The sequence below is a fragment of the Haemorhous mexicanus genome, chromosome 5, assembly GCF_027477595.1.
Source record: "Haemorhous mexicanus isolate bHaeMex1 chromosome 5, bHaeMex1.pri, whole genome shotgun sequence".
Classification (NCBI taxonomy): Eukaryota; Metazoa; Chordata; class Aves; order Passeriformes; family Fringillidae; genus Haemorhous; species Haemorhous mexicanus.
The window spans coordinates 43,041,393-43,067,531 of NC_082345.1; the positions used below are offsets into that span (position 1 = coordinate 43,041,393).

Below are 26,139 nucleotides of genomic sequence, written 5' to 3' on the forward strand. Positions count from 1 at the left end.
ATACCTGCTTAGTGGCTTTTTTCCTCTGCTTTTGAAGTGTTCAAATTAACAAGGCAAAAACCTCACAAAAGTATTTCAGGTCTTTTGAAATCATATAGTAACTTCAAAAGCTTCACTGCAGAGTATTAAAGAAAAAACACCAGCAGCAATTAAGCCCCACCTTTAGAAAAGAGTGTCCTCCTGCCTTTGGGCTGCTCCAGGCTCTGAAGCAGCACTATGCACATGACCAGTCCTAGACCTACTGTAGTGTAGAGTCTGTTAACTTCCTGGAAACGTTCCTCTGATACATCTTTTATTTACACAGATTGAACTAAGGTAGGTGTTGTGTTCTTTCCATGTGACCTGCATTTTCACTCAGCCTAGTTTACATTTAAAAATGAGTGCTGGCACTTGGCAACAGGTGCTAGAAGATACTCTGTACAAGTTACGCTGCCCTTCCGCACCAGTATTTCTAAAAGTTCTACAAAGAACTGAAAGAACCACAAGTTCTGGCTGTGAGTGCTCATTTGACAAACCAGAGCAGATAAAAATACAGAAGTGTCTAACATCTGCTCGCTCACTTCTATGGAAAAATGTTAGGAGCAAAGAGGGCAGATTCTGAAAGTATCATCTGACAAGTCTAGATTAAAAGAACTGTCTAGGATTACTGGCATACAGAAAGCACCTGTTTATCTGAAGGGAGAGCTTCAGAGCCAGTGTTCTAATACAACTTTGCCTGGGAAAAAAAACCAAGAGGCTGAACTTCACTGTCATAAAATATAGGCATTCTAATTCCTCCTGAGACAGGCTGGAAACAGCTGAAATTTCTGATCACATTCCAGGTTCTGTATTTAAAGAGAGAAGTCTTAGACTTGTAATGCTATTTTCTCTCATGCTGTGTGCAAGGCCACAACGCTATATTTAGGTTTACAGAGTTAGTGAAGGGAGTTTTGCACTCTACTTCTCTCACTGGTATTCGTGGTAAAGTGAAGGCAAAACAGAACTGCTTTATCTGTAATATCCTGTCTTATTCACATGCAAAATGCATGCAAGAAAGAGCACCAAGTTAGTACTTTACACAGCATCATAAAATGTTAGATTTGGCAATTGCAGGAATAATCCTTGGATTTAAAAAAACCTTCAAAATTCCAGTTGTGAACACTGCCCTTTCCAGGAGTTGTAGAGGGAGAGGTAGAGAACAGAAAGTGCAATAAAAAGACAATTTTTAAAGCCACCTTTGAGGAAAGCAGGAAGGAAACAGCTTGAGAAGCCATTTGCTAGTACTGGATGCCTCAGTGCAGGGTGTTGGGCTGGGTCCCTTTCAGGCCTACGCTGCTGCAACTGAAAACACTTCTAATTTCAGCTTGCACAAGGGCAAACGAGAACACTCCAGAATTACACCTCTCACCTTGCTAGCACATAGCACAAGAAGGTGCTTTTCAGACAAACATGTCCTGGCCTTTGCTGTATTTCCTTGAAAAATACTACAGAACGAGTGACAGCAGCCAGGCTCAGTGTCTGAAGTGCTTGGCTCAAACCACTTTGAACTGGGCGTTGCTGCAGTAGCCAGGATGGAGAAATAGGCAATCTCTTTTACCCATTCATACATCAAGAGGAAAATAATTCCCTCAGAAGGTAAGTCCTCAGTTCACAGCACTAAACCTGTGTTCTAAACAGGAGATCAGAGTGTGTCTCCTATTACCTGGTTTGAGCTTTCAACACAGTCCCTGCTTCTTGACCGAGCAGATGTAGCAGATGCATAATTTCACCCATTTGGAAGTCATCACTCGCCTTCATCATCAAGAGTAAGAGACTCTGAACCTTTCAGTTGTCCTGTGAGGATGATCTGCAGCTTTTTATTCACTTGATCCAACTAAGGCAAGAGGTGAAATCTCAAAATGGCACCAAATTAATTACAAAGTAGATGTAAGAAACAAGACAACATTGGACTAGAAAGTCAGTTGAAGTAATAGGACTTTATTCCAGAGATACTAGTAACTTATTTTTTAAACAATTTGTTAAAACTGGTACTTCAGACTAAATTAAGGATTCTGTGGAGCTTTCAGGCCCAAGCTAAAAGTATACAGACATTTATGAGTATTAATTTTCTGAAACAAATACAAACACAAAATTGCCATAATCCTTGACAGTTTTATACCTTAGCATTAGTCTGAGGTATACTAACAAATCTCCCTCTGGGAATGTATGAATACCGCACTAGTCAGCATTGTTTTGTTCAAAACTCACTTATTAAAAAAAGTGTTTCTATTTTGCAGTTTTATAGGAAAAACTATTTTTTCTGCATATGAACTTAAATAGTGAAATTTATACGCTCCTGCAAGATGAAAAGTGTAGGGAAAGTTTTGAAAGCACAGTTATTTCCCAACAAACACAAGCATGCCATTGAAGATTAAAATGAAGGAGGAAAACATACCTGAATGGTTCTAGATCAACTGGAGATGGTAAAAAGTGAATGCTGACAAAATTTGCAAGGACTGCAGCTGGAAATCCCCATGCTGGGAACCTGGGAAGAAAGAAAACTGCTCTATACTCAGGCACATACAGGAAGAGAGGAGGAAGGGAATGGAGTCTGGTGGGGTTTGTCGCAAATGTACAAAAATTTCAGCGCTAAAAATTCAGCCTGCAGGAAGACAGAGCAGACTGACAATGTGCTGACCCCTGCCATGGAGGGGAGTGGCCCAACTGCTTCCACAGACGGTGCTGCTGTCCTGCTCTGCCTCCACACTGAACTCATCAGTCTCCCGATGGATGATTCTGCCCCTGATCCAGCCAAAACACACGAGATTTCTTTTGCTGAGTTGTATTATTTCTGGTAGTAGATAACTCTGCCACAGGCAGAGCCCAGTGACTTGTGTGCTCAGCAGCTTTGCTGATTCCAGTATCTTTAAGGCTTTTATCCCTCCCCCCCTGGCTGAGTGCTGAAGTACTTGCCATTTGCAGGCCTTGCCAAGTGCACGCACAGCTGTAATGGGGGTGTTGCACACACCAAACCGTGAGGTCTCACATAAACCAGCCCTCAAGGCACTGCCTGAGCCACTGCCATCTCCTCTGCTGCGGGGCCAGGGTGCCCAGGGAAGTGCCACAGAGACCAAAGCAAACAGCTCAGCAGCTCCCTTCTACCAATTAAATCAGGGAGGAATAAACCACTTCTATGAAGCACAGAATAAGTAACCGGAAAATTAAACGTGGATATTACCGAAGAAAACCACTAAAAAGCCATTAAAGATAGAAAGGAGTAAAAAGCAGTTCCTGGGGAGAGAGGGCTGGGGTATCACCTCCAGTTTAAGTGGATTTGCCTCGTTTTTGCCAGGTGTTTTTTAACAGAAAGGAAACCACTGGCCCCTGGGCTGTCCCACCCAGCACCACTGTGCTCCCCCTACAGGGTCAGCTCCCTGAGCCCCACAACCCCCAGATCCCCTCCCTCCCTCTCTCCCAGGCAAACCTTACTTTAGGCTAAAGGCCAGCTGTGTCTGCCCGCAGGACTCACTGCTGCTTTACACAGAAATCCATTTGGCCTCAATCACAAAAGATTGCCAGGTAAAGGAAAAAAACAAACACACATCACGTAACCAAGTATTGCCAACTTCAGCTTTAATAATGGAACCATCACTTTTTTGCCATTTCAGTAATAACTTTAGGGGAATAAAAACTTCCCTACAAAAATAAAACTAAGCTTGTTAAAATTATAAATAGTTTAAATGTTTGTATTTAAAGACATATATTTTAATGTTTCCCTGCATTCCCCCTCCCTCATCATTTAGTCATTCTGGTACCATCATATAATGACAAGAAAACAGTTTTGCAACAAAAGCTCTAACAGTTCAATTTGATGCTAAAATTCAAAAAAGATAAAACTGACCAGGCATGACCATTTCTTTTAAATTAAAGCTGCTGTAACTGCCAGTGTGTAGAACAAAAAAGAAGAAAATTAACTCCACACATGACATCTTACAATAATTAACTGTGGACTAAGACAAAATTAAAATAAAAGTTTTATTTTGGTCCCCCACCCCCTTCCCCTTCCCCCCAAATCAAGACTCATAGTGCATACAACACTGATTGAGGTTTTTGGCTAAAGTAAATGAAGATGTGCCAACTTAAAAAGACTGATAGTTTAGTTCAAGTAAAACCAAAATTCACATATTTTTATACTCAACTTTAAAACTCAAACAGTGTTTAAATCTGAGCAACAAATGGTTCAATATTGACAGCGGTTATGCAATGATTACATAGCTATGGGCAGAAACATAAATTAAGATGTTAACAGAATACCCACCAACACACTGCTGCACTCCTAGAAAAACAAATTGTAACAAAACACAAAAGCATTCCCTGAACCATTATAAAGTGTCTCACTTGAGGATAATGTTACTAACTCACACATGCACTACAATGTTACATGTGAAATTAAACAACAAACAAGATATGCCTTAGATATATTTTATAGTTAGTCCTACTCTTAATTTCTCTTAACTCTTTGAAACATTATGATTGTCTCATAAGCTTGCAAATTCTTTTTACCTAAAAACCTTGTAAAGAGTTTTAAAAAGAATCTTACTAAGTAAAGGAAACAAAGGCACAATTACATAAAATTAAGGGGAAGAACAGAAGCATCCTGGAGTTTCACACAGTATCCATTAGATGTCACCAAAGTTTTAACAATTCCTTGGGAATTTAAATCAAACACATTAAGAACAGAGGGGGAAAAAAACCCCACCACAACTTTTGCTGCTCTTCAATCCTTAGCCCTCCTCCACTCCCCCACCCCCCAGTACATAACTCATTTCCTCTCTGGCCTGATAATGACTACAATATCAGTCACTCAAATCTGCCTCATGCTTCCATGCTTCTATTGCACACCCACTTCTTTGGTTTCTTTGGAACATGCTTTTTTTTTTTTTTTTTAGATAAATAACTCTGAAAGAACAACAACTGTATTTACACTAAAGTAAAAAGTTTTCTTGCTACATTTTTCCTACTTTTAAATCAAGTAAATCAGCAGTCCGCAGAATTTGATAATCAGTTTTTCAATTAAGAGTTTAAAACCATAAGGAAAAAACTTTTGAATTATTAAAAGCAAGAGTTACTAAGCTCAGTCACCAAAACAGACAATAAACATTAACGTTCTGCTGGGCTAGAAATGTGAATAAGAAATTCTGCTTTCTTTGCCTGACTGAGCTTTTAACAAAGAAAGAAGCAGAGGAAGCTATTTCTGTCTTTCAGATATGGTAATTCAAGATTATCCAGCCTAAAAATGGATCACTGGGCCAGAGGAAAGACCTGACTTACAATAAAAATCGAATGCATCTGTAGCTGTAGCTTATGTCTGCACCCTCACTAGACAGGTATTTCTCACCGAGTTATCTGAGACGTGGACCACTTTTCAGAATTCAAGTAAGCAGCTTTTTAGGTTTGCCACACTTTTCAGACCCTGACTATGCCTTTATAGAATCAGCTTCTCCAAAAGGGACCTGTATGTGCAGCTCCATTTCCATTCTTACTTAGCTTTTGCTTCTCATTCCTTCCCACTATTTCTATTATCTTTATTTCTTTTCCAGTGTGGATTTACACAGTTAAAAACCATAAAACTTATTCACAATATTAAAACATACTAAAACTTTAACCTCGTGGAATTAGTATTTCAACTTTCCTCTGTGTAAATACTATTTTCATTTAAAACCTCCTGTCAGCTATTAGAGTTCTTCTCCCCCAACTCTTACCTTCTTTTCAACCTTCTCTTTACTTTCTTCACAAAGGCCACTTAAAAGCTTTCCACAATTTCACAGTACAAACCACAGGATCTCATAAGCTTTCTACCTATAACAGTTCTCTCACAAATTATACAGTAACTATTCAAAACCAGAAAGGTAGTGCAAATCAATTTCATTTCTAAGACAGTGCTCTAATTCTCATCCAAATGGCTTTAATAATATTTTTTAACCCATCAATTTGCACATCCTTACTTGTAAAGATACCATTAAGCAAAGAAGAAAAAAAAAAAAGGTATTATTTCATAGCATCCTAGGAAATTGCTTACAGTTTCACAGCTTGCACCAAGATAACTTGGGAAACTCTCTAGGCACACAGAGGGTTGCAAACTGATGTACAAACATGCAGAATCCCTTACTTGTGGGTGCAAGATGCTAAGTGACCTGGCTTATGGAACTAAGTCTACCCTGGCATCACAAAACAGTCTTCTGAATAAAGAAAACTACTCTCTGCTGCTCTTTGTACGTCGGGTTTGGCATGCTCTATGGACATTTGGTAGCGCGCGTTTTCCTGAGTGTCCTTTGGCCCCTTCCTAACCAGGTTTCAGCACCCCACGAAGGGCTTCTTCAAGCTTGCCCCTGTAAGCTGCATAGCGGTTCTTCAAGAGCTGCAGCTGGTCATTCTCCTCTTTGTCCAGTATGCGCAAGAAGTTTTGCAGTTCAGGAATACTAAAAGCTTCCCACTGGAAAGACAAAGAGAGCAACGAATGGATGAGATGAACAGGAAACAAAACCTCAGACACTGTAGACAATTTCCAACTGAAACAGTATCAGGCACCTTCCTTGCAAATCTTGGGGCATCTGAAAATATTTTATTCTTTCAATTAGTTTTTTTCTTCTGCAAGTAACAACAGGTCAATCTACCCACAAATGAACTGTTTACAAAAGGCACAAAGGAAATTAACGGGGGAAAGAAGTCTGCTTCCAAAAACTGATCTGCCCAGTCAGCACGGCTCAAACAGAAGCCCACTCATCCATGAGGTTACACAAACACTGACCCAGAGGGTGTGACATACCATGACTTCTCCAGTTTCATGCTCGCGTAGAACAAAACTCAGCATTTCTGTTTTGGGGCCTGCCACCAAGCGCAGGTAGAGGGGATGTTCTCTGTCTGACAGCTTGCAGGTATAAACTGCAGGAGAAGGAAACCACAGTAATTATCATCTTTACCAACAACGATTCAAACACTTGGAATGACTAATGCTAGTTAATGCTAAAAAAATTTCAGAAAGATGCATGTGTAGCCAAAATTCACACACTGTTTATCTATCACTCTACATACTGGTTTTGAGCAGCAAGTTTAGGGAGGAGCTGAGCAGGTGACTGATGGTGACAGTGCAACACTGCATTTACACAGGAATGAAATGGCCTCCAGTCAACACAGTACACGCAGGGCAGGGGGAAAAATAACCCACAAGAAAAAAATACAACACAGAGATCTGTTGCTCTGAGCATTTATGACATCAGAGCTGTGCATCACTGTTCTAAGTTCTCCACTTAAAATTTCACACACGAAGTCTAAAAGACAACTCTGCTTGCCTGACAGTCAGAAACATCTGAACTACTGAAACTACTCTCAACGTCCATGGAAGGAAGGCAAATTTTAAGTGCAAGAACACAACACTGGCAAAATGCACCTTTCCCTAAAAACCCCTTTTCCATCTTCTGGTATTTCCATCACAACTTAGAACAAACTCCTAACAGCAGCCAGTGCCCAGGGACAGCCACATGCACTAACATGTGAGCACAACACATGTGCCCGTGGCCGTCACCTCGAGAGTGGTCTGCCAGTGCCACTACCTCATGCATCACAGACACCACGGCTTATCTTTTTAAAAACCTGGCCTGTAACTTAATCTCACAACTCCGCAGTGTATCAGGCCAGCTGAAATTTAGGACCCGATAAGGGCATAAAGTAAAATAAAATGGAGTGCAAAGCACAGGAAATCTGTGTAATGTTTTAGCAGGTGACTTTGTCTTGGATGAACTATCCTGAAACACCCCCAGTCTTTTACTGCCTTGCCATGCTACAGAAAAAAAGACAAGGTAGGAAGACTGTTACCCCCATTTATCTGACTTCTTCCACCTGGCTTATTTCAAGTATTACTATGGCACGACTCCCTCCCCAAACCCTTCCATCACCAAAATGCCACAAGCTCAGTTTATACCTTGATCTTCCTTGTGACAGCGTTTATAAAGTGCAAACTTAGCAGGGTTGTCAGCCACAAAGAACTTCTTGAGCAAGGCCTCGATAACTTCCCGAACGGTGTTGGTGCTGCTGATGTGCAGGGTGTTCACGCAGCCCTCGGGCAGGTAGAAAGCAGTTTCCTGGCTGCTGGGGGCACACCTGCCCTGGCTCTGGGAGGACTGCACAGTGATGGGTCTGCACAGCTCCATCTGCACTTTGATGAAGCCGGTGTAAATCCCATTGGCGTTCTGCAAGGAAAGGCCTGAGCTGTTAAATGACCACCTGTGACACAGCAGTGCAGCAGGCACATGAAAATGCTCACAGTCAGCACTATTTAAATACCACTGCATACATGACATCTCACAGGAAAGGTATTGTTTTCATAATGCAGTTATTCTTTCTGGTATATCTTCTGAATATTAGTTGTTCTTATTAATAACTATTATTTTAATAATAACTGTTGAATTGTATTAGCGCCTCATCAAGCAAAAGTTACAACATACCAGAGATAAGTTTTCACTTTAGGAGAGAACTATGAAGCAAAAAAGATCACTAACACCCATGTTTAGCGACAGATTTAATGTGGAAATACAGAAATTATCTCCCACATTTTAGCTGTCTTCGTCAACTTAGTCTGAGGCATTCAGATGGTCAAATCATGTTGAAAAAAAACCTAACCAACTGAAAAAAACCAAAAAACTCACAAGAAAACAAAAAACCAAACAGAAACCCAAACAAACAAACCCTTCCAAAAACTCAAACGAACAAACAAACAAACGAACAAACAAACCAAAAAACTACAAAAAACCCAGGCAAAACCCCAGAATAAATGCCAATTCAATCAACATCTGAAAATGTTTATTTCAGTTGCTCTCGAAAGACAAAACAGCAAAGCCTATCAAACCTTACTAAGCTAGAAAAATTTTGACGATCTGGTTTTAGGCATGGTAAGTCCTGATCCACATGCAAACACATAACAAAGATCTTTTTAGTACACAGTCATACTTATATGGTTTAGGATATAATGGAATTTCGAAATTTCCACATACACCCACAGGAATATGTCATGTATTAGAAAATCTGGACAGCCTAACAACTGAATAACAGCTTGCTAAGGAGACAGATGTGAATTTTGTTAGTTTGGTCTTGAGTAGACTGAACTGAATATTGAACCTGGTTCATAGTCCTTGGAAATGAGAAGTCTTAGGTATTTCAGTTTGTAATTTCTATGTTTTCTGGGGGAAGAAAGTCTCTTCATGCTGAAAACCTGAATGACTAGTCTGAAAGTTAAGTATCCTATAATAAATATTGCATGTTTTAACTTTTATCACTGCTTCAGCATCCTTATCAAAGAAATCTGACAAAAATTTATCTGCAGAAACAAGAAAAATATACCTTCATTTTTACCATCTGAATGTTTTCAGAACTTGTAAGATTATTCTGACAAATGTACACCTTAGTGTCAGCCAAGAGTTTACCTTAAACACATTTCAAATTACATCAGTTTGTTTTTACAACACTTTGTTTTGATCCATGTAAAAGAGCTACAGGGATAAAAAGCATTTCAGGCATGAGATTTAATTTGCCAGTCTAAGGAAAAGTCTTTTAGAAAACCATCTAAACAGAGAGAGTTTCATATGTAGGATGCCGAGAATAAAACAATTCACAACGCACTACAAAGCTACAACTCAACATTAAAAATTAGAGGAATTCTATGCAAAACTTACCAAGGTCATCTTTAATTTATCAGTGACAGATGAATTATAGCTTTGTATCTTCTCTTTAACTTCTTCTTTGCTGAGATAAACATGAGGTTCTCTCTCTTTCTGAACATCCTTCAAAAACAAGACAGCAGTTTTAAACCACACAATATAAATTAAACTATTTTATGATTCTGGATACAAACATTCTTAGTCCAAATGGTAATTATTCCACAGAGGCTCAACATAACAGTAATTAGCTGTGCAGCAACAGACAGGATTAACACATTAAGCAAATCAAAGAGAACACTGGGACTGAAGGGAGATGGCAGGGAGATGGTTTAATCAACCCAAAGACACCTGTGCCCTTTTGTTCCCAACTGTTTTTCCTTCAAATATTTTGCAGCAGTATGCAAAACAGCTCAGCTCAGCTTATGGCTTGATTTTCTCATGTCAATTCTATACCATCCCGTTAAGAACATTTAAAATTTTAATTAAATATTACTTGGGGCACAAATAGGTATTTCTGAAGGAAAAAAGAGTACATCTGAAAACAGCAGCACAGCCTAGCAAGTAACCCCAACAATCCCAGTGTGTGCCAACAACACGACAGCATCCCTGCATTCCAATGTGACAGACAGGATGTTACATAGAGGGTCACTGCCTACTACATAAACTATCAGAAGTAACTCTCCAGATACATAATGTTACACCAATTGCATGTTTTTTCCCATGGGCAAGGCCCTATTAAGATTTTTCAACTGTTGCTTTTACAAGGTTGCTGTGGATTTCACGTGCAGCAGTAAAAGAAGACCCTGAAATTGGATTTTTTCCAAACAAACATTTGTTCCCAATCTGTATTCCCGCAGCAGCAAACCAGTGTTATAAATACACTCCAGTTTCTACCACTAGCACAAATGCCATATATAGTATGAAAGAGTTTCAGCTCTCAGCTTTGATGATTTAAGACTTCAATTAGAAAAGGGAGAAGCTTTGAAGAACCTTGATGCTTTCAGAGAACACCTGAGCACATTCACCCTACAGACAAACCAAGTCACAGTTCCATCTGTCCTCCCAAACACATTCCAGAGTAATGTAATCCTGAGGAAGGGCTTCCCTGACTTCAGTGGCCTGTTCTGTATCCCACTCTATTGGACACCACTCAGCACAACTCAGCACATATCTTTGCAGGCACTTCAGTTTGCCAGACACTATCCCAAAGATGAGCACATCAGCTGTGGCATTGTAAGGTTCCACTTGCCAGAAAGAATCTGCTGAACTTTTTCTGTCTCCTTTTTTAAAATCAAATATTTTTAGCTCTTTTAGGCTTAGTTTTGCTTTTTCTATATGGCATTTCACTAAATGACATGCTGGAGCAGACTTTTTTTCCCATAGCTATAAAAAGAAAGGTGTGGTCTGAATAGAGAACTTGGAAGCCAGAAACCTTGAATTCTGATCTGAGCTCAGATACTGATTTCCTGCATAACACTGAAAACATACCTTTATTTCAGGATCAGGAAACTGAGGCAAAAAAGGAACACCAGTGAAAGACAACTCTACCATTAGTTCCTTAAGCACAATTCTAAGATTGTGTAGCATTTTGCACAGTTGCCAGACCCCACCTACTATATTACAAATATCCAATTATTAAACGTTTTCAGAACTCAAGTCTCTATTCTCCCTAGAGAAATGAAGCCTTCTTGCCCTTCTGTTTTCCATCTTCCCTCTGCCCCAAACTTTCAGCTTTATAGCGCTCAATCTGGGGGCTAACAAAAGAGGCACAAAGGAAAAAAAGTGGATACTAAAGGGACAGGAAACAGTCTGCAGGCCTCTATCTGACATCTATATGATACATTTCAAGAACCCAAGCTTTACTTGCAACATTCCCTGTCAGTGTAAGTGCAGACAAACTCCTTCACATGGATACCAGCCAAGATTCACCTCAGAGACAAGCACATTGTGGAATTCATACCTTTCCAATCTACTAACAATATTGATACTGAAATTCCAATAGTGGACACCTCAGCTTTAATGCTTATTATTAATTCATTTCTGACTGTTCAAGCAGGTACCTACCCTGTTGGAACTGTCACCATGATTACTGAAGTCACCCACAACATCCGCTATTATTAAGCAAAAACACCAACTAAGAAAGAGGAAAAAACCTCACCTTTCTTATGTTGAAATATCAACCTTTGTTTAAAAAACACCAATAAACAATCAAACAACCACTCCACATTAACTTCTGTGCACCTCAAGGTTTAATTCCACAAAACCAACTTTTAATAACTGTAGATGACAAAAAGAACCTATTGCCTTTAATGGCAATGGCACAGGGTAAAGTTCACAAGGGTGACATCTAGGAAATTATCTGTATGCATTATTAAGAAGAAAAAAAAGGACAAGGAAAAAAAACCTTGGTGAACTGGTGGGCATGAATAGACAGCAAGAAACTTTCTCCTATTTTCACATAGGACAATTTTCATACTGCTCTCCCAAAATCACAGAAGTTTGATCTGGTTAGAAAAGACACCACCCCACGAGATCACTCTAATCCTGGGGATTGCCATGGAAGCAGGCATGACAAGCAAAATCCAAGCACAGCATCGAAGCCCAGCACCCAAGCAGCTGATTTCCCACAGACTTGCCCTAGTGATGCTCCTGTAGTCAGCCTTCCCAGGTGCAGCTCCACTACAGAGCTGTGGGCCACAAGGCATCACTGGGACAGCTCTCATTCCCTCAAATGAGTTAGACGCGATTCCGAACCTGAACACACCACAGGAATGTCTCCCTTCTTGCACTAGCACTAGAGGCTGGACAATTTTGTCAAAGCTTCATTAAGCCCACAAAAACCACATCTGTGTGTTTACGCAAAAGCGGGGATTACCTCCTTTTGCAGTGAGCGTTCTGCCAACAAATGTACCTCCAACTCATTTTCTACACAACCAAAGCCTGGGCCCTAATTAACTTCAACAGCATGTAGTTCATAGCAAACCTCTGAACTGAATACAAAGAGGACTACTGGGATTAAATCAAACAAATGGGCCCAAAACCATTCAATAAAAATACAATACATAATAGGCAGAAATGCTGTTTACTTCAGTCATCATTTTCACCCTACTCCTCCATCTTTCACTATCAAGACTACAGGCAGTGAAAAGTGAAGCTGTGACCCAGGAGAGGAAGTAACTCAATGCCTAAGAAACCTAAGACCAAGATCTTCATGAATTAATCTGGCGATACCATCCTGCACCCAGACAAAAAGCTCAGAACACTCCAACTACTCATTCATCAGGGTACAACTTCAGCCAAGCAAACAAAACCTCCTCACTAGCTACACACCAGGACGCAGAGAAAATCACATTGCTGTCACACAAACTGCAGAGACAGTAAATCCCACATGACTGCTGCCAACAGAAAGCCAACAAAGGAACAACTCACTGGGTTTATTATGAACAAGAAAACCTCAGCCCACCATGATTCACTGGGTCAGCTGCTCTCACTGAATGTCATTAAGCAGAATACACAGATTTGAGGCACCTGTATCTGTTCATTTTCCTAATTATACTTAGCCAATATGCAAAGAGAAGCTAATAAGATGTTATACAGGGGTTTTTTTCCTGGCTTTTCTCCCCAACTTTCCTGGGGCTGAATTCCTCTCAGTATACATTGGTACCTAAATTTTGCCATACAGCTTTGCTAGCCACATTAGAAGTTAAAATAAGTAAGTCTTCTTTGACCAGCATACTTTGGTGGGCTGAGGAAGACTTGACAAACTCAATTCCCACAGGAAATAGCAGGTTCTTTATAACAGGACCCACTAAAAGAAAAGCTGTCCCAAACTAACTCTGCTTCTTTCTAACAGATCAATTTCCACCTGGTTATCTCAGCAGGTAAATTTATTACCTGTGAAGACCTTGAGTCATCCAACACAACAGCAGTACTTCATTCATCTCTACCATGCTTTACAATGTGCTTCTGACATCTTGCTCTTGAAATGGCCACCAAGTGGTCGGAGCCACACCTGCTCAGGGAGAGCAATTGCTCCAAAGGCAGCTGTTTTCAACAAAGGAGCAAGAGCATTTTGGAGGTGAGATTAGGCACAGCTTCTCAAAGCCAGTGCACTACTCAAGCACAGGGGGAATGTGATTCATCTCCAGGCTGATTCAGATGCAGCTGATTAATCTCTGGCTCCCTACAAGACACCCAGCACACACCCCACAACAGTGCAGGGAATTGGGAAACTGCCTTTCTTCAAAAGACAGGGCTGGTAATGAGTTTCCTAACCACAGATCCTTGCATGTGTCACAGCAGTAGAGTGAAGTATGAGCACAACCAGCAGAGCAGCTCGCACTGTGTCTTCTTCCATCAGCCAAGACCTAGATGTTGCCAGGCTTAACAATATCACTTCTGGGTGCTGGTGCTCAAAAAATGAACTTTCTCTATAAAACAATGCACAAACATTTCCATGCTATTTTTTGTAAAAAATAAATAAAATATATAGAATAGAACCTGAGCTAGGTTCTCTTCCATCACATAACCAAATTATATTCCCAGTAATGTCTGCCACATCAACACCCGTTTCTCCTCCCAGCCCAATTAAATGTTTTCCTCATCAGAGTTCCTGGTGTCCTTCCACTCCCTGATGCTAATGTGATCTTGCCACTTCTTCAGACCAGCACAGATGGGAAAGACAAAAACTGGTCTCAAGGACACAGTGGAATACACCAGAACTCATGCAGATAACTTATTTGGGTCTAAACACTAATTTTCTAGTCTGAGCTATTAATTTTTAAGAAAATGTTTCTGTCCTTCACAACACTTACAGTGCTCACCACTGGCAGCCATTTGTATTAAAGCCACTTCTCAAGCCAACCAAGGCAGCATTTCATTCTCAAAGAGAATTCCTAAGCAACAGCTGCCAGTAAGAGGGAAATGAAGCAAGTGCTTTCATTTTCCTAAGGGGAATAGCTGGTCTTTCATTAGAGATCGTGATGCAATGCCTCTTCACAGTTGAGCTTCCTCACAAGAAAAAGAGCAGAAAATGTTTTTTCTTTATCGCCTGCACCCCCCATGATCATCTCATTTATTGTAGCACAGATGTTTAGAGAAGCAGCACTCTCTTTGTAACATTTCTGCTGAGTGCAAGGCCTTGATGAGACTAGCTCAGCATGAATCCTCAAGGAACACAACTAAAATGGCACAAATTACAATTAAAGTGAACTGCAAATCAACTTGTGGTCCCAAAAAAGAAGAATCACATCACATCAGTGGCTTTATGAAGTCTAAGTCTCACGGTTGCTGCCAAACCCTAGTCCTGCATTGCAGTAATAAAGCACTAATAAACTCAACAGCTACAGGCTGCTACGGGATGAGGCTGAGAAAAAGTTTCACAAAGAAAGAAAACTCCAAAACCATGAAGCCTGCATCCATGAAGCCTGGATCCCTGCCTTGAGTCAAATGCCTGGCCTCCCCAAACTGCTACTGCAGCCTTCTATACATGGAGAGATACAAGGTCTCCCATGCAACCTGTTATTTTCACAAAACTTTGAGAAATTAGCATCTCTTGAGGAATGACAAACCAAGCTCCTCTTACTATTTCAGCTAGAAAGAGGAAAATATAATGGACAAAAGGTTAAACCTATCCCAGGAACATACACAAAGCATTTTTATGAGAAATCTGAAGCCCAAAGACCTGTGGGAACTCAAGCAATCTTCGAAGACACAACAGTCCCAATCTCAGCTCTCATATTTCACATAAATCCCACACATACTGTGACCATGATTCAGTCAGATGAATGAAGATGTCATGATCTTGCTGCAAACTGCATCCAGAAATATATTTTGAAATAAAACACTGAAGGTTTGAAAATGAGAAATTCAGCCTAAATAATGTAAAAAAAAAAAAAAAAAGGCATAAAAATTACAGCTAGTGCAATCCTACTTACATCACATTTGCATTAAAGAAAGGATTTAAGTAACAGTGCTATCATACAACAAAAAAAGCCCAACAGAGCACACAGGAAACAAAAGAAATGGAATTCTGATCTCAGTTGTTACTCCTACAAGAAAGAACACTCTTTCCTAAAGCCTAACAGCACTCCTACAGGAAAGAAAGAAACTGAAACTTTGCAATTAAACTATTCTGAAACAAGCATTTTACTTCTCCCTCATCCTAACTCTCCTGGGAACACAGCAGCTTTCCCAGTGACAGTGATTTCTCCTTCTATCCTGGGGCAAGCCTGAACTCCAGATATGTGCTCTTCTTTCATCTGAAACCCTGAGACTCACCAAGCAGGGACACTGGTCACAGCCAGTCAGAGACACCACCAGCCAAAAGGTTGTAAAGACCAACTGGGGGCAGGGTGGCCAAGAAGAAATGTTAACATCCTAGTATCTCCAAGCATTAATCTTATCAGATAGCTGAATCTTGAAATGTTTGCATCCTCCTGAACAAGATGAGGTTGCTCTCTGGGTCAGGGAAAGAGGAATTTTTCTGACAGGATGGATGTGGGCAGAATAATCTCCACATCTTCCTGTAATACCTTTTGCTTTCTGCAGTCAGGAAGATCCAACTCTCACAGTGGCACAAAGGGCAAGGAAGTAGTTTCTTTTTCAGGAAAAGATTTTGTTTTTCTAAGCAGGTTTGGCTGACATGAGTTTGAACAATTATCCTGACATTAAGAGAGTGTTCAAGAACAGCCCACAACATGTACTCATGACAGGGCAAGAGAAGTGGCACCCTCCCAGGTCAGGTGTACAGGGCATCCAGCCTGATACTCTGCCTTCAACACAGCAAAAACAAAGGCTATTTTGAGCAAGCACGTGAGCCTTTTCTGCAGCCTCTCTGCTGGCATCCACAAGTGTGGAAGCAGGAATTCAGAGGGCACCTCCCTTCCGAGTCTGCTCAGTGTCCATTTATGGGCCTGGTGCCTAGGCAGGCACATGAGCCCTTTTTGAACCTGCCAACACTGCCTGTCTCTACACCTCCTGTGGCAGCAAGTTCCACAGATTCAGGACAGAGGTGAAGAGGTACCACCATCTGCTTTAAGCTGATCTTCTATTAAGATAGAAGATAACTTCTTTTAAAAACATTGAATGCTCTTTAATCCTGGTAAACTCAAGTTTCACCTTCAGCTTTTCTATCACCTTTGTGATTCTGTAAACCACGATCACTCACATCCTTTTTTCCCTCTCCAAAATGAGGAGCCTTGAACTCCTTTGTCTTTCCTAAGGCAGTTGCTCCATGCTCTCAATCATTTTACAGCAGGGAGACTAACCACAAAAATGGGATGTGGGGACCAGACCTGTATCAGAACTTTTGACATAGGTGCACTAAAGCTAAGATGCTCTTTGTTTATAAACCTGTATGCTACAGGTCTATGAAAAATCTTTACTTTTATCCATGATGCAATGTGGTCTCCCTTCCACAGTGGTTACAGAGATCCCCATGCAACACTACAGTATATAATTTTATCATAATTTTACAAGGTACAAGCATTACAGTTAATAAATACTTGTTACTTTCTGACTATTTTCAGTTTTTACCAAGTATGACCATGTGGTCTGGCATGCAAATGAAAGCAATGAATGACAAAGTAAAACATTATGGCTCCATCTGCCCCCTCTGATGTAAACGCTCAAATGTTTATATGATGAATATTTTGAAGTAGAAGAGAAACAAAACAAAAGTTGTAACTTCCCTTAATTCCTTTTAACAAATTATTTTCCTTCAAACAGAAGCAATATAGACACAGTTCATATTCAGGCATTGTGAAAGGAAGGCTAGAAAATGGAATATATTTGTTGGTAACATTAATATCGTTGCTTAAGTTTCATTTAAGTTCATCATGACATCACCTCTGAAAACCCCTAGTTACAAACCCTGTCGTACCCTACATGGTTGTACTTTAACTACTGGCATGCAACCCAGTTTCAAAAAAGCAGTCATCTGTTTAAAGTGAAAACCAACTGTACAAATAATAGCAGCTCAGGCTTAGCATTAGATTTTGTCCCTAAAGACACAACGGATTTTACACAGATTTGTACATTTTCCTCTCTCCACACAATGTCATGTTTTAAATAAATATATTACATGATTTAAATAACATTTAACAGCTGTTTCAGTTTTGCAAATTTCAGTAAAACTATAAGTAAGAAGTATCACAGACAATAAATCATTTCCTTCAGGTCTCCTCTTCATAAAGTGTGAGTTTTAACTGCTGGCTATTTAAGCACATAAGGTGTTTAATGAACTAAAATGGATTACCAGCCTCTGTGACCTGTACAACAAAAATCAAGCTTTTAAAAGGCTATTAGGAAACAAGCTTATACAGGATATTGTATTGAAAACTACTTAGTGTACTTGAAAGTTAAGTATGGTCTGAAGCCCAGGGTACTAACACAAGCAGAGATCAAACAACTGAGTAACATTAGGGCTCTGGGTTATTACACCACAGTATTTGCATCCGACCCTACAATGCAAGAGTCCAACACATCCCATACAACAGAAGGTAGGAAGAGGTTGTTTACAATGACAGGTCTTTAAATGCAACTACCTACATTTTACTTTAAAGCTGACATTGCAAACCAACCAGCCATTCCTGGGGAAGCGAGCCCCATGCCAGGCCAAGGCATAGTCTTCTCCCTGTGCTTACTGCCAGAACTTTCCAGTCTGAAGCAAGCCTTGTCTCAGCAGAAGCTGGGTGATGTGCCAGCTTTTGCCAAGCGTGTCAAACATCATTTTTTCTTTAGAGCAACATTCCCTTCCTGGGTTTGGTAGGGTAGTTCTAAGATTGTGTCACCAAATTACTTTTAAAACCTGTACCAAGAAAAGACAAGAACTTCATTACCAGGCCAAGCTTTGGGGTTGGTATTAGACAGAAATGGTGAGCCTGCACAGAAACAGTCCCACCAACCACATAATTTTTGTTTAGATTTGTTCCACTTAAAAGAAAAAACACAAATCTCAAAAATGCACACTAACAACTCTTATCTAGGAAATATTACACATTGGCTCTTCAAATATAGAACAACCGTGACAGTTTTCCCTTATCATAGACACTACAGTGAAAAAATGTTCAGAAAGATGAAAGGTCTTCTCAAAGAAATGCCAGGGTTATGGGGAGAATGTAGTACTTTGAAGAACATACAGTTCTTCAAATTCAAAAAGTTACTGTTACTGTCTTTATCATCCTGGTGCTGATCTCACATTTGAAACTTCTCCAAAGGGAAAATGCCCTCCTCTACCACACATGCATATCAACCTCCCACAGAATTAGGAAGTACAACTATCTATTTTTCAAATGAAGTCTGCTTTTGAAAGGCCTGAAAAGCTTGTAACAATAACCTTGGCAGACTCAGAGAATGCTCAAACTCGTTAGCAATCACTGCTATCTTCAGTAATATACCCAACCTCTAAGCCAAAGCAGCAGAAGTATCTTCTTACGATGTTAAATATGATCATGATAAAACCATCACATGTATTTACAGCCAACTTATTTAACTGCTGCTTCATGTACATGCAAAACAAACAGAGCTAAAAAACCAACTCCATCCAAAATCTAACAGTCTACACTGACTGTGGCTCTTCTTTAAAACAAGTTAGGTTTTCATTAAATAAGTCCATAGGAAATATTTTTACACCAACATGACCTCTCTCACTTCAATTTGTGCAATTAAGTCTCTAAAGAGCTTCCAGAGAAATATTAAAAACCAGTCTCTTCAAAGAGACATCCAAATTAGATTATTTCATGGTGCAGACAAAAGGATGCACCCCTACACCCTGGCCTGCATGAAAAACTTCCTCCTTCTTTCATGCTCCAGAAAATTTAAATCACCTGGCACATTTTATTAACAATTAATACTCTTGTACCCCTCCCTACAGCCTTTTAATTACCACATTTTATTAAAAATCTATTATTATCTACATTAAAGATAGTAGCCAAAAGACATTTGTAAATACTATAATCATTAGCTTTACCTGCTACTGCTTGAACTGATCTGGCAAAAATTCAAGAAAGAAAAAAGGATGGGGCAAACTAGGCAACCACATACTACTGTAGTGTAAACTTACATTGACCTTACTGATAAAATTTTACCTCTATTTTGTAACCTCAGCCTTAAGAAGTCAAAAGGTGAAAGAAAAAATATTAGAACCCTTGAGGCAATTATTGCAAAGCTGCAGCAAACAGAACTTTTCAGTTCTTTCTCCGCCTTCATTCAATTTGAGTGGAATTCTGGTTTGAACTTATCTAGACTTCAGAACTCAGATTTGATTGCTGTTCCAAGCAAGAAGGAAAATAAAATGTTTGGATCACTCTTGGACTCTTTGCTGCAACTCCTCATTTTAAGTTATTCCTCTCATCTTGTGGATGAGGGATGCAGTACAGCATTCATGGCCCAGCTGAGAACAAACTGGTAAAGGCAGCTGGTTGCTGGACCTCTGCACTCCAGCCCCATGCCACCACCCAACCAAAGCCCATGTCCTAGTGACCTCAAGATCACACTGGTAAGATGGTACTCAATCCTCAGATCTCTGCATGGTGAGGAAACCAACCAACCCAGTCAGCAAGATTATGCCTTGAATAAACTCATTATCATAGTAATGATAACCTGCTTCTCGGGGGTTGCAATCTCTTGTTTTTCTACCACCTGGATTTTATCTATCACACGCATATTTAAGGCTACCAAGCAATGCAGATGCAAGCAGAGTGAGACCGACAAAAGGACAAGTTTCTCCAAAACTCCCACATTTTCTAAAAAGAAAGACAAACCATACTATTACCATTACAAAAATTGAAAACTGCCACCAACTTGTGTTTCAGCCCTTTTTGCAAAAATACACTTGTTGCCCAGTTTCAGTATGTATTTGTTTTCCAGAATATACACACACAACACATTAATTTCTTACAAATGAATTCAGGTGCCTCCAATGATGAGACAATTTAAAAGACAGCTGCTTTTAGCCATATGCCTGCTTCTCTGTTAGATGCTACCACTGTCTGAGAAACCAGTGTCAGCTGCCACAGTCCTCATCCAGTAACTGAATCACTACCAGCCAGCGGATTGCCTCCATAAATCCAGGAGGCTCCTTTCTTAAATAGGATGAATAAGATATTTTTTTCTTTTTACAGTTGAAAAAGAACAGAATGAACAAACTGAAAACAGAAGAACTAGCAAGGGAAAGCCAGGGTTTTATTTTTGCACAGGTTAAAAAAGCCCCACAGATAATATAAACAAGCATCAACCAAGTCTGCAGCATGAGAGAACTTCAGTGCAATAAACACCTCATGGCACAAGTCCCAGCTTACCCAAACACTGTGCTAGCCTGGTGCCATGTATCAGCAGACAGTTTACACCACTAACATCTCCAGTGCTCATGTGAGCATGCTGCTCCCTTCTCATCAACTCACAGTTTCTGCATCTGAGCAGACTATTCTGCAGTAGTGAATCACTTCAGAATTACAGGACAGTTGTTACACTGAGACTTTTTTTTTTAGCATGAACAAAAGAGTAGAGTGATAGCAGTGCTATTTAGATCAATACTGGCAGGACAGAGTGGAGAGAGAAGGCCACAACCAGTAGGCGTTCAAGGGAGGTGTGAACAGAAGACTTCAGAACATGGTTAATGAATATCCCACAGGAAAACCTGGATAAACAAACTCTCCATCTGAAGAAAAGGTCAGGAGAACAGCAGTTAGGCTGCACTGGAGAACAGGGCTTGCTTGCTTACAACCTGATGCCATGGCCTGACTCCAAACACAAGTTATTTTGCCATGCTGGAGAATGGCCACCAGGAAACCAGAGAAGGGGGAAAATGATTACATGCTTTGTTCTTAAGGAGCAAATGGGAGAATGTGTTGACTTTACAACAGAAAGTTCAAAAAGTTGTTCTTTTTTCCTTTCCAAACAGCTATTTCCCTGCTTTTATGGGCAGGATGTTACAGGCACAAGGAAGCGCTGCTGCTACTCCACCTTTCCTTAAGCCTGACTTCTGCTTCAGGAAATGTAATTATGAAGCTTATGAAGGTATGAGATCTGCTAGAGCTGATAGGCATTTCAGGTGGAAGCAAAAGAGTCTAGTAGAATTTTTCATTTAAAAAAAATCCTTGTTAGAGGTAATAAGAATAATCAGTACCACCACACCCTCTGAGAAAACACTCAGAAGACAGAACACATTGAAAAGGATGGATCACCTTATGGACAAGCACCAGATAAGCTGAAACCAGTACAATCAAAATTTCCTCAAATAAGCAATAAATTCTACAAAGCAAAATCACAACTGCCTTTTATTAAAAGTATCAGAAATATTTTGTTAACATTTCCTCTACTTTAACAGAAAATACTGAGAACTCATGGTTTTAGCCAATAAAATGAAGCATGCAACCAGATATCAACACCATTTTAAAAGGAGATCAAAATAAAAGTTTAAAAAACCTAAAAACAAACCATCACCAAACTGGGAACACAGCATTTGCCTATGTTTTTAAACTTGCCGTTGTTAAGGTACAAAGTTATACCTCTATCTTATCTTATTAGAAGTTTATAGATCACAGGAGCCATTCTTAGCTTACAAATATACACATGCACATTTAAAGCTGCAAAGTAAAGGGGAGTCTGAGAGCTGGAAAAATTAAGAATATATCTGGAACCTCTGACATAGACAAAAGCATTAGCCTGTAATCAGACCAGTCAGTTCACACCCACTCTTCTACTGAGCATATATAATACAGGTCCACTAACAAGACCTCTCTAATTGCCACATGTGAAGGGCCTCAGCTTTTACCTCAATCAAACTGTGTAATTAATTAAAGTATTGGTATTTCTTCTGCTCCAAACCTGTACAGGCAATTTTGCCAGAACACTGAAATTCAGCCAAATTTCTACCAGTACGTCTTTGCATAATGTGATAGCAAAAACTTTTCAAATTGACAAACATTGTGGGCTCACATAAAAAGTTATTCTGTAATGCCTGGTGGCAAGGGGTAGGGAATGGGGAGAGGAACACATGGGTGTTTCCCCTATGCAGCACATATTATAACTCAAGGAGAAGAACTAGAAAACTACAGACAAGAGAACAATGCAAAGGGTGTTTAAGAGGCATTAATTTAGCATCTGATCACTTGTGTCCCACACTATGAATGTTGAAAGCTACAGTAGCACAATAATAAGCATCACTTTTACACAAAAACTAAATGGCACCCCGAGTATAAGAAAGTTCTCTCAAAATGGCAGAGCACAGTCCTTGATTATTAGAACCATTCATTTGGAAATCCTAATGAAAACATCAGGACTCTTCATTTATTAATTAGCAAAAATTAACAAAAATCAAAGTAGTTACTTACATAAGCCGACTGAGGTGACACACACTGATGCCAACATACGCGCATATGCAGGAATGGTAACTTTTCAGAAAAAAATGGCACGGCAACATCAAAATGTAGAAACACAAAAAAGGAACAAAGGGAGCCTACTACATGCTTTTAAGCAAATAGTGTTTATGATGCAAAGTGGGAAGAAGCTAGCTACAGCTTTTCATCGTTTCAGAAAAAGAGCACAGGCAATCCAAACAAGCAAACTACAAAGGAGGTATGTGATCCTAAGGAAAGATAAAGCTGTGGGGTATACAACTTGAGGTGGCACCACACCTTCCAGTTTTGCTTCAGTAAAGGTGCATTTTGTTTGCAGTTTCTCAATCTCATACATCTAACTAATTTACAGTATTGAAAAATTAACAAGACTCTCAAACATCTCAAAGGTTTAACCAGATTAGGAAATACCACATTTCTAGTAAGTCAGAAGAAGGCCAGGTGTATGTACCCTGAGGAAAGAGTGATCAAGACCAGCAACATCTTGATGTTACTGGTAAGGTAAGGAGAAAATGCCCTCTGCTTTTTGTACTCCTAAGCAGTTTTACATGGCCACATAATTATGTTAGAAATGAAGCACACCTGCTTCCAGCCACCCTCCCACACAGACATACAGCAGTAACCCAGCCCATACACAGGCTAGCCAAAAAGCCTGCTCTGGGATGAGGCTTTCCAAAGCACCCTCTGCATCTGACAGGAGGGCAGACACTGTGCAGACTCTGCATTGCGCTCTCCTGCTGCCACCAGAGTCCCAACTCCATGCTCCAAGACATAAAGGATGAAGCTGGGCAGGAAATAATCTACTTTTTCCAACAGAACTAACCCCACTGCCCCTCCTCTCCTGCTTGGCACACCTCAGGAAACCACCAGCCACCACTATCTGGTTTTCCTACCAGAACACCTGTGCCCAACCTGATCTCTAAATGCTTTGAAGGGAATTCATGTGCATGTAAACTGGCAGATACAGTATCATCAGGGAGTGAAGCCCTTGTTTTCGCTAGTTCAGGTGTTGTCAATGAATCACGTAACAGAATACGTTTCACTGCAGAAGCAGATTCTTTTATAAATTAATAATAGATGGTGGGTAGATGACCAACTGGCTGCTACAGATGAGTGGAGAGAGACTCCCCAATGGTAGGCAGGGGAATACCAGCCCTTTGCAGTGACTTGCCATTTAACTGGGAGCATTAGACAAGCTCCTGTGTATTAGGACTGGTCATAACTACACTCCTACTTCCTCTGGGATCTCTTTGCAAACTACTACTGGTTAAGAGAATAATTTGCCAGTGCAACTGTACATTCCTGGGAATATTCTGTAAATCAGCTGTAAACAGTAAGCTTAGCAAAACTTTTCTAAACATTACACAGAACAAGCAAACATTATCCCTGCACCCATAACCTCAGCACTCTTGTGTTCCAGTTTACACCGAGTCCCATACATCTATTTAATGGGATGTTTTGAAATACCAAGTTATCAGGAATGCTGGCACTAGAATACTGATTCTCACATTAACTTTTCTAACATTACAAGAGCTTCCAGATCTGACTGCTCCAGTTCACAGAGTACTCCCACTGAAACGGCTACCGCCACCCTCCACCACAACAGCTGTTTGCAGAACATGATCTTAGTTTCTGTCCAAGCCCTTGCTGATATTTGCTGTCCAAGCCCTTGCTGATATTTGCTGTCTTGACTCAAGCTGTTTAAGTGACTGCATAGTTCTGAAGTAAAAAAGCACTGAACAAATCCAGTTGAACAAGTTTAAAAACTAAGGATTAACAGAAGAAAGAGCAGGCAAAGGAGCACAGCAAGGCTTATTTAGATTTATAAATAACAGAATGCAACACCCCCCCTACCCAGACTGACTTAGAAACTCCCAATATCCAGCTTGTTTATTAGAAACTAGAGACATCAAAATGCTGCCAAGGGACACCTGGCCCCTTAAGAGGCCTCTAATTTACTGTCTCTGCAGCTGGTAATGGGGAAAGTCTGTATTTTTCACTCCAGCACTCAAACCAGGAATGAAGAGCCAGTTCTGATTTTGCCATGAACACACATGCAGTTTTAAGATGAGGTTTAATCTGTGAGGTTTTAACTGTGTGCCCTTTGGAAGTGAAGCACTCAGCAAGTGTACGCTATAAGCTTTACTATGAACTTGAACACAATCGCTAAGTAATGGGTTTAAGTATATTTCACTGAAAATAAAGCTAAGGAAAGGGACTAAAAATGCTTTCAGAAGATAAATACAGCAAACACCCAAGAGTCAAATTTGCAACAATAATTTGCAAACAGATTATTTTAAAAGAACACAAACCATTACCTTTATGAGTACACAAGCATCCATTGACCGAAATTGCACAGAAGGCAACAGCCATTTTTCAGCTGAGCACAACTGCAACTAATGTTAAAAAGGTTGAGCCAAGGTTCACAACATTACATATCAAGAAGACATTTTTCCTCTCTCTCAAAACTCCAGCCAAACAGCTCCACTAGAGCAGAGGGAGAAGCTGCAGGGAAATGGGTTTGTCCATGACAGAAATTCCTCTGAGTGTCCCTGGAGCAGCTGCAACTGCAAAGGGAAAGCCGTGGAGTCCATGAGGAAGACAGGGAACGAGTGGGGAAAGCTAGCACAGGCACAGTAGGTCGGGACCATGTGCTGAAAGGGAAGCGTTTAGTGCTGTTTCAGAATTCAATTCAAGGTCCTCCTACATTTTAAATAAATGGATCCATCTTTTTGAGCAGCATTGTTAGACTTATTCTCATCAACAGAACTAGTACAAACTAATTCATTTATGCATTACCAGCAGTGTATTATCCTCCACACTACTCATAGCACTATCTTCCTCACACACATGCAAACACAAGCCTTTTTAGGTGTTCTGTGTGATACTTTCATCAAGCAGCTGTAACTGTGAGGCTGGGTCTGTAAGATCCCCTGCTGCAGAAACGGGAAGAAGCCCAGCAAAGAAGGAAGGAACAGCAAGAGGAACCCCTCAAGTGAATTTGGCTTGGCGGGAACAGGTTCTATCCCTGCCCTGAAAAGAAGTTTAAAGCACAAAAATATCCACAGATGATCGCTAATGGCAGGTTCTCCTTTTAGGGGAGCTGACTTGAG

At 40.2% G+C, this 26,139-nt stretch overlaps 1 protein-coding gene across 2 annotated transcripts in view; it reads right to left on the reverse strand.

Moving 5' to 3' along the window:
• Positions 1–3,574: 3,574 nt before the first annotated feature.
• The window catches only part of RASSF3 (Ras association domain family member 3), a 53,254-nt gene continuing 30,689 nt past the window's right edge, over positions 3,575–26,139 (reverse strand). For both annotated transcript variants that reach the window (XM_059846995.1, XM_059846996.1), the window contains exons 2-5: positions 9,684–9,791; positions 7,937–8,204; positions 6,785–6,900; positions 3,575–6,451 (exon numbers count right to left, since the gene is read on the reverse strand). In XM_059846995.1, coding sequence (XP_059702978.1) covers positions 6,302–6,451; positions 6,785–6,900; positions 7,937–8,204; positions 9,684–9,791 — 642 coding nt within the window. In that variant the 3' untranslated portion in view covers positions 3,575–6,301. The remainder of the gene's footprint in view (positions 6,452–6,784; positions 6,901–7,936; positions 8,205–9,683; positions 9,792–26,139) is intronic.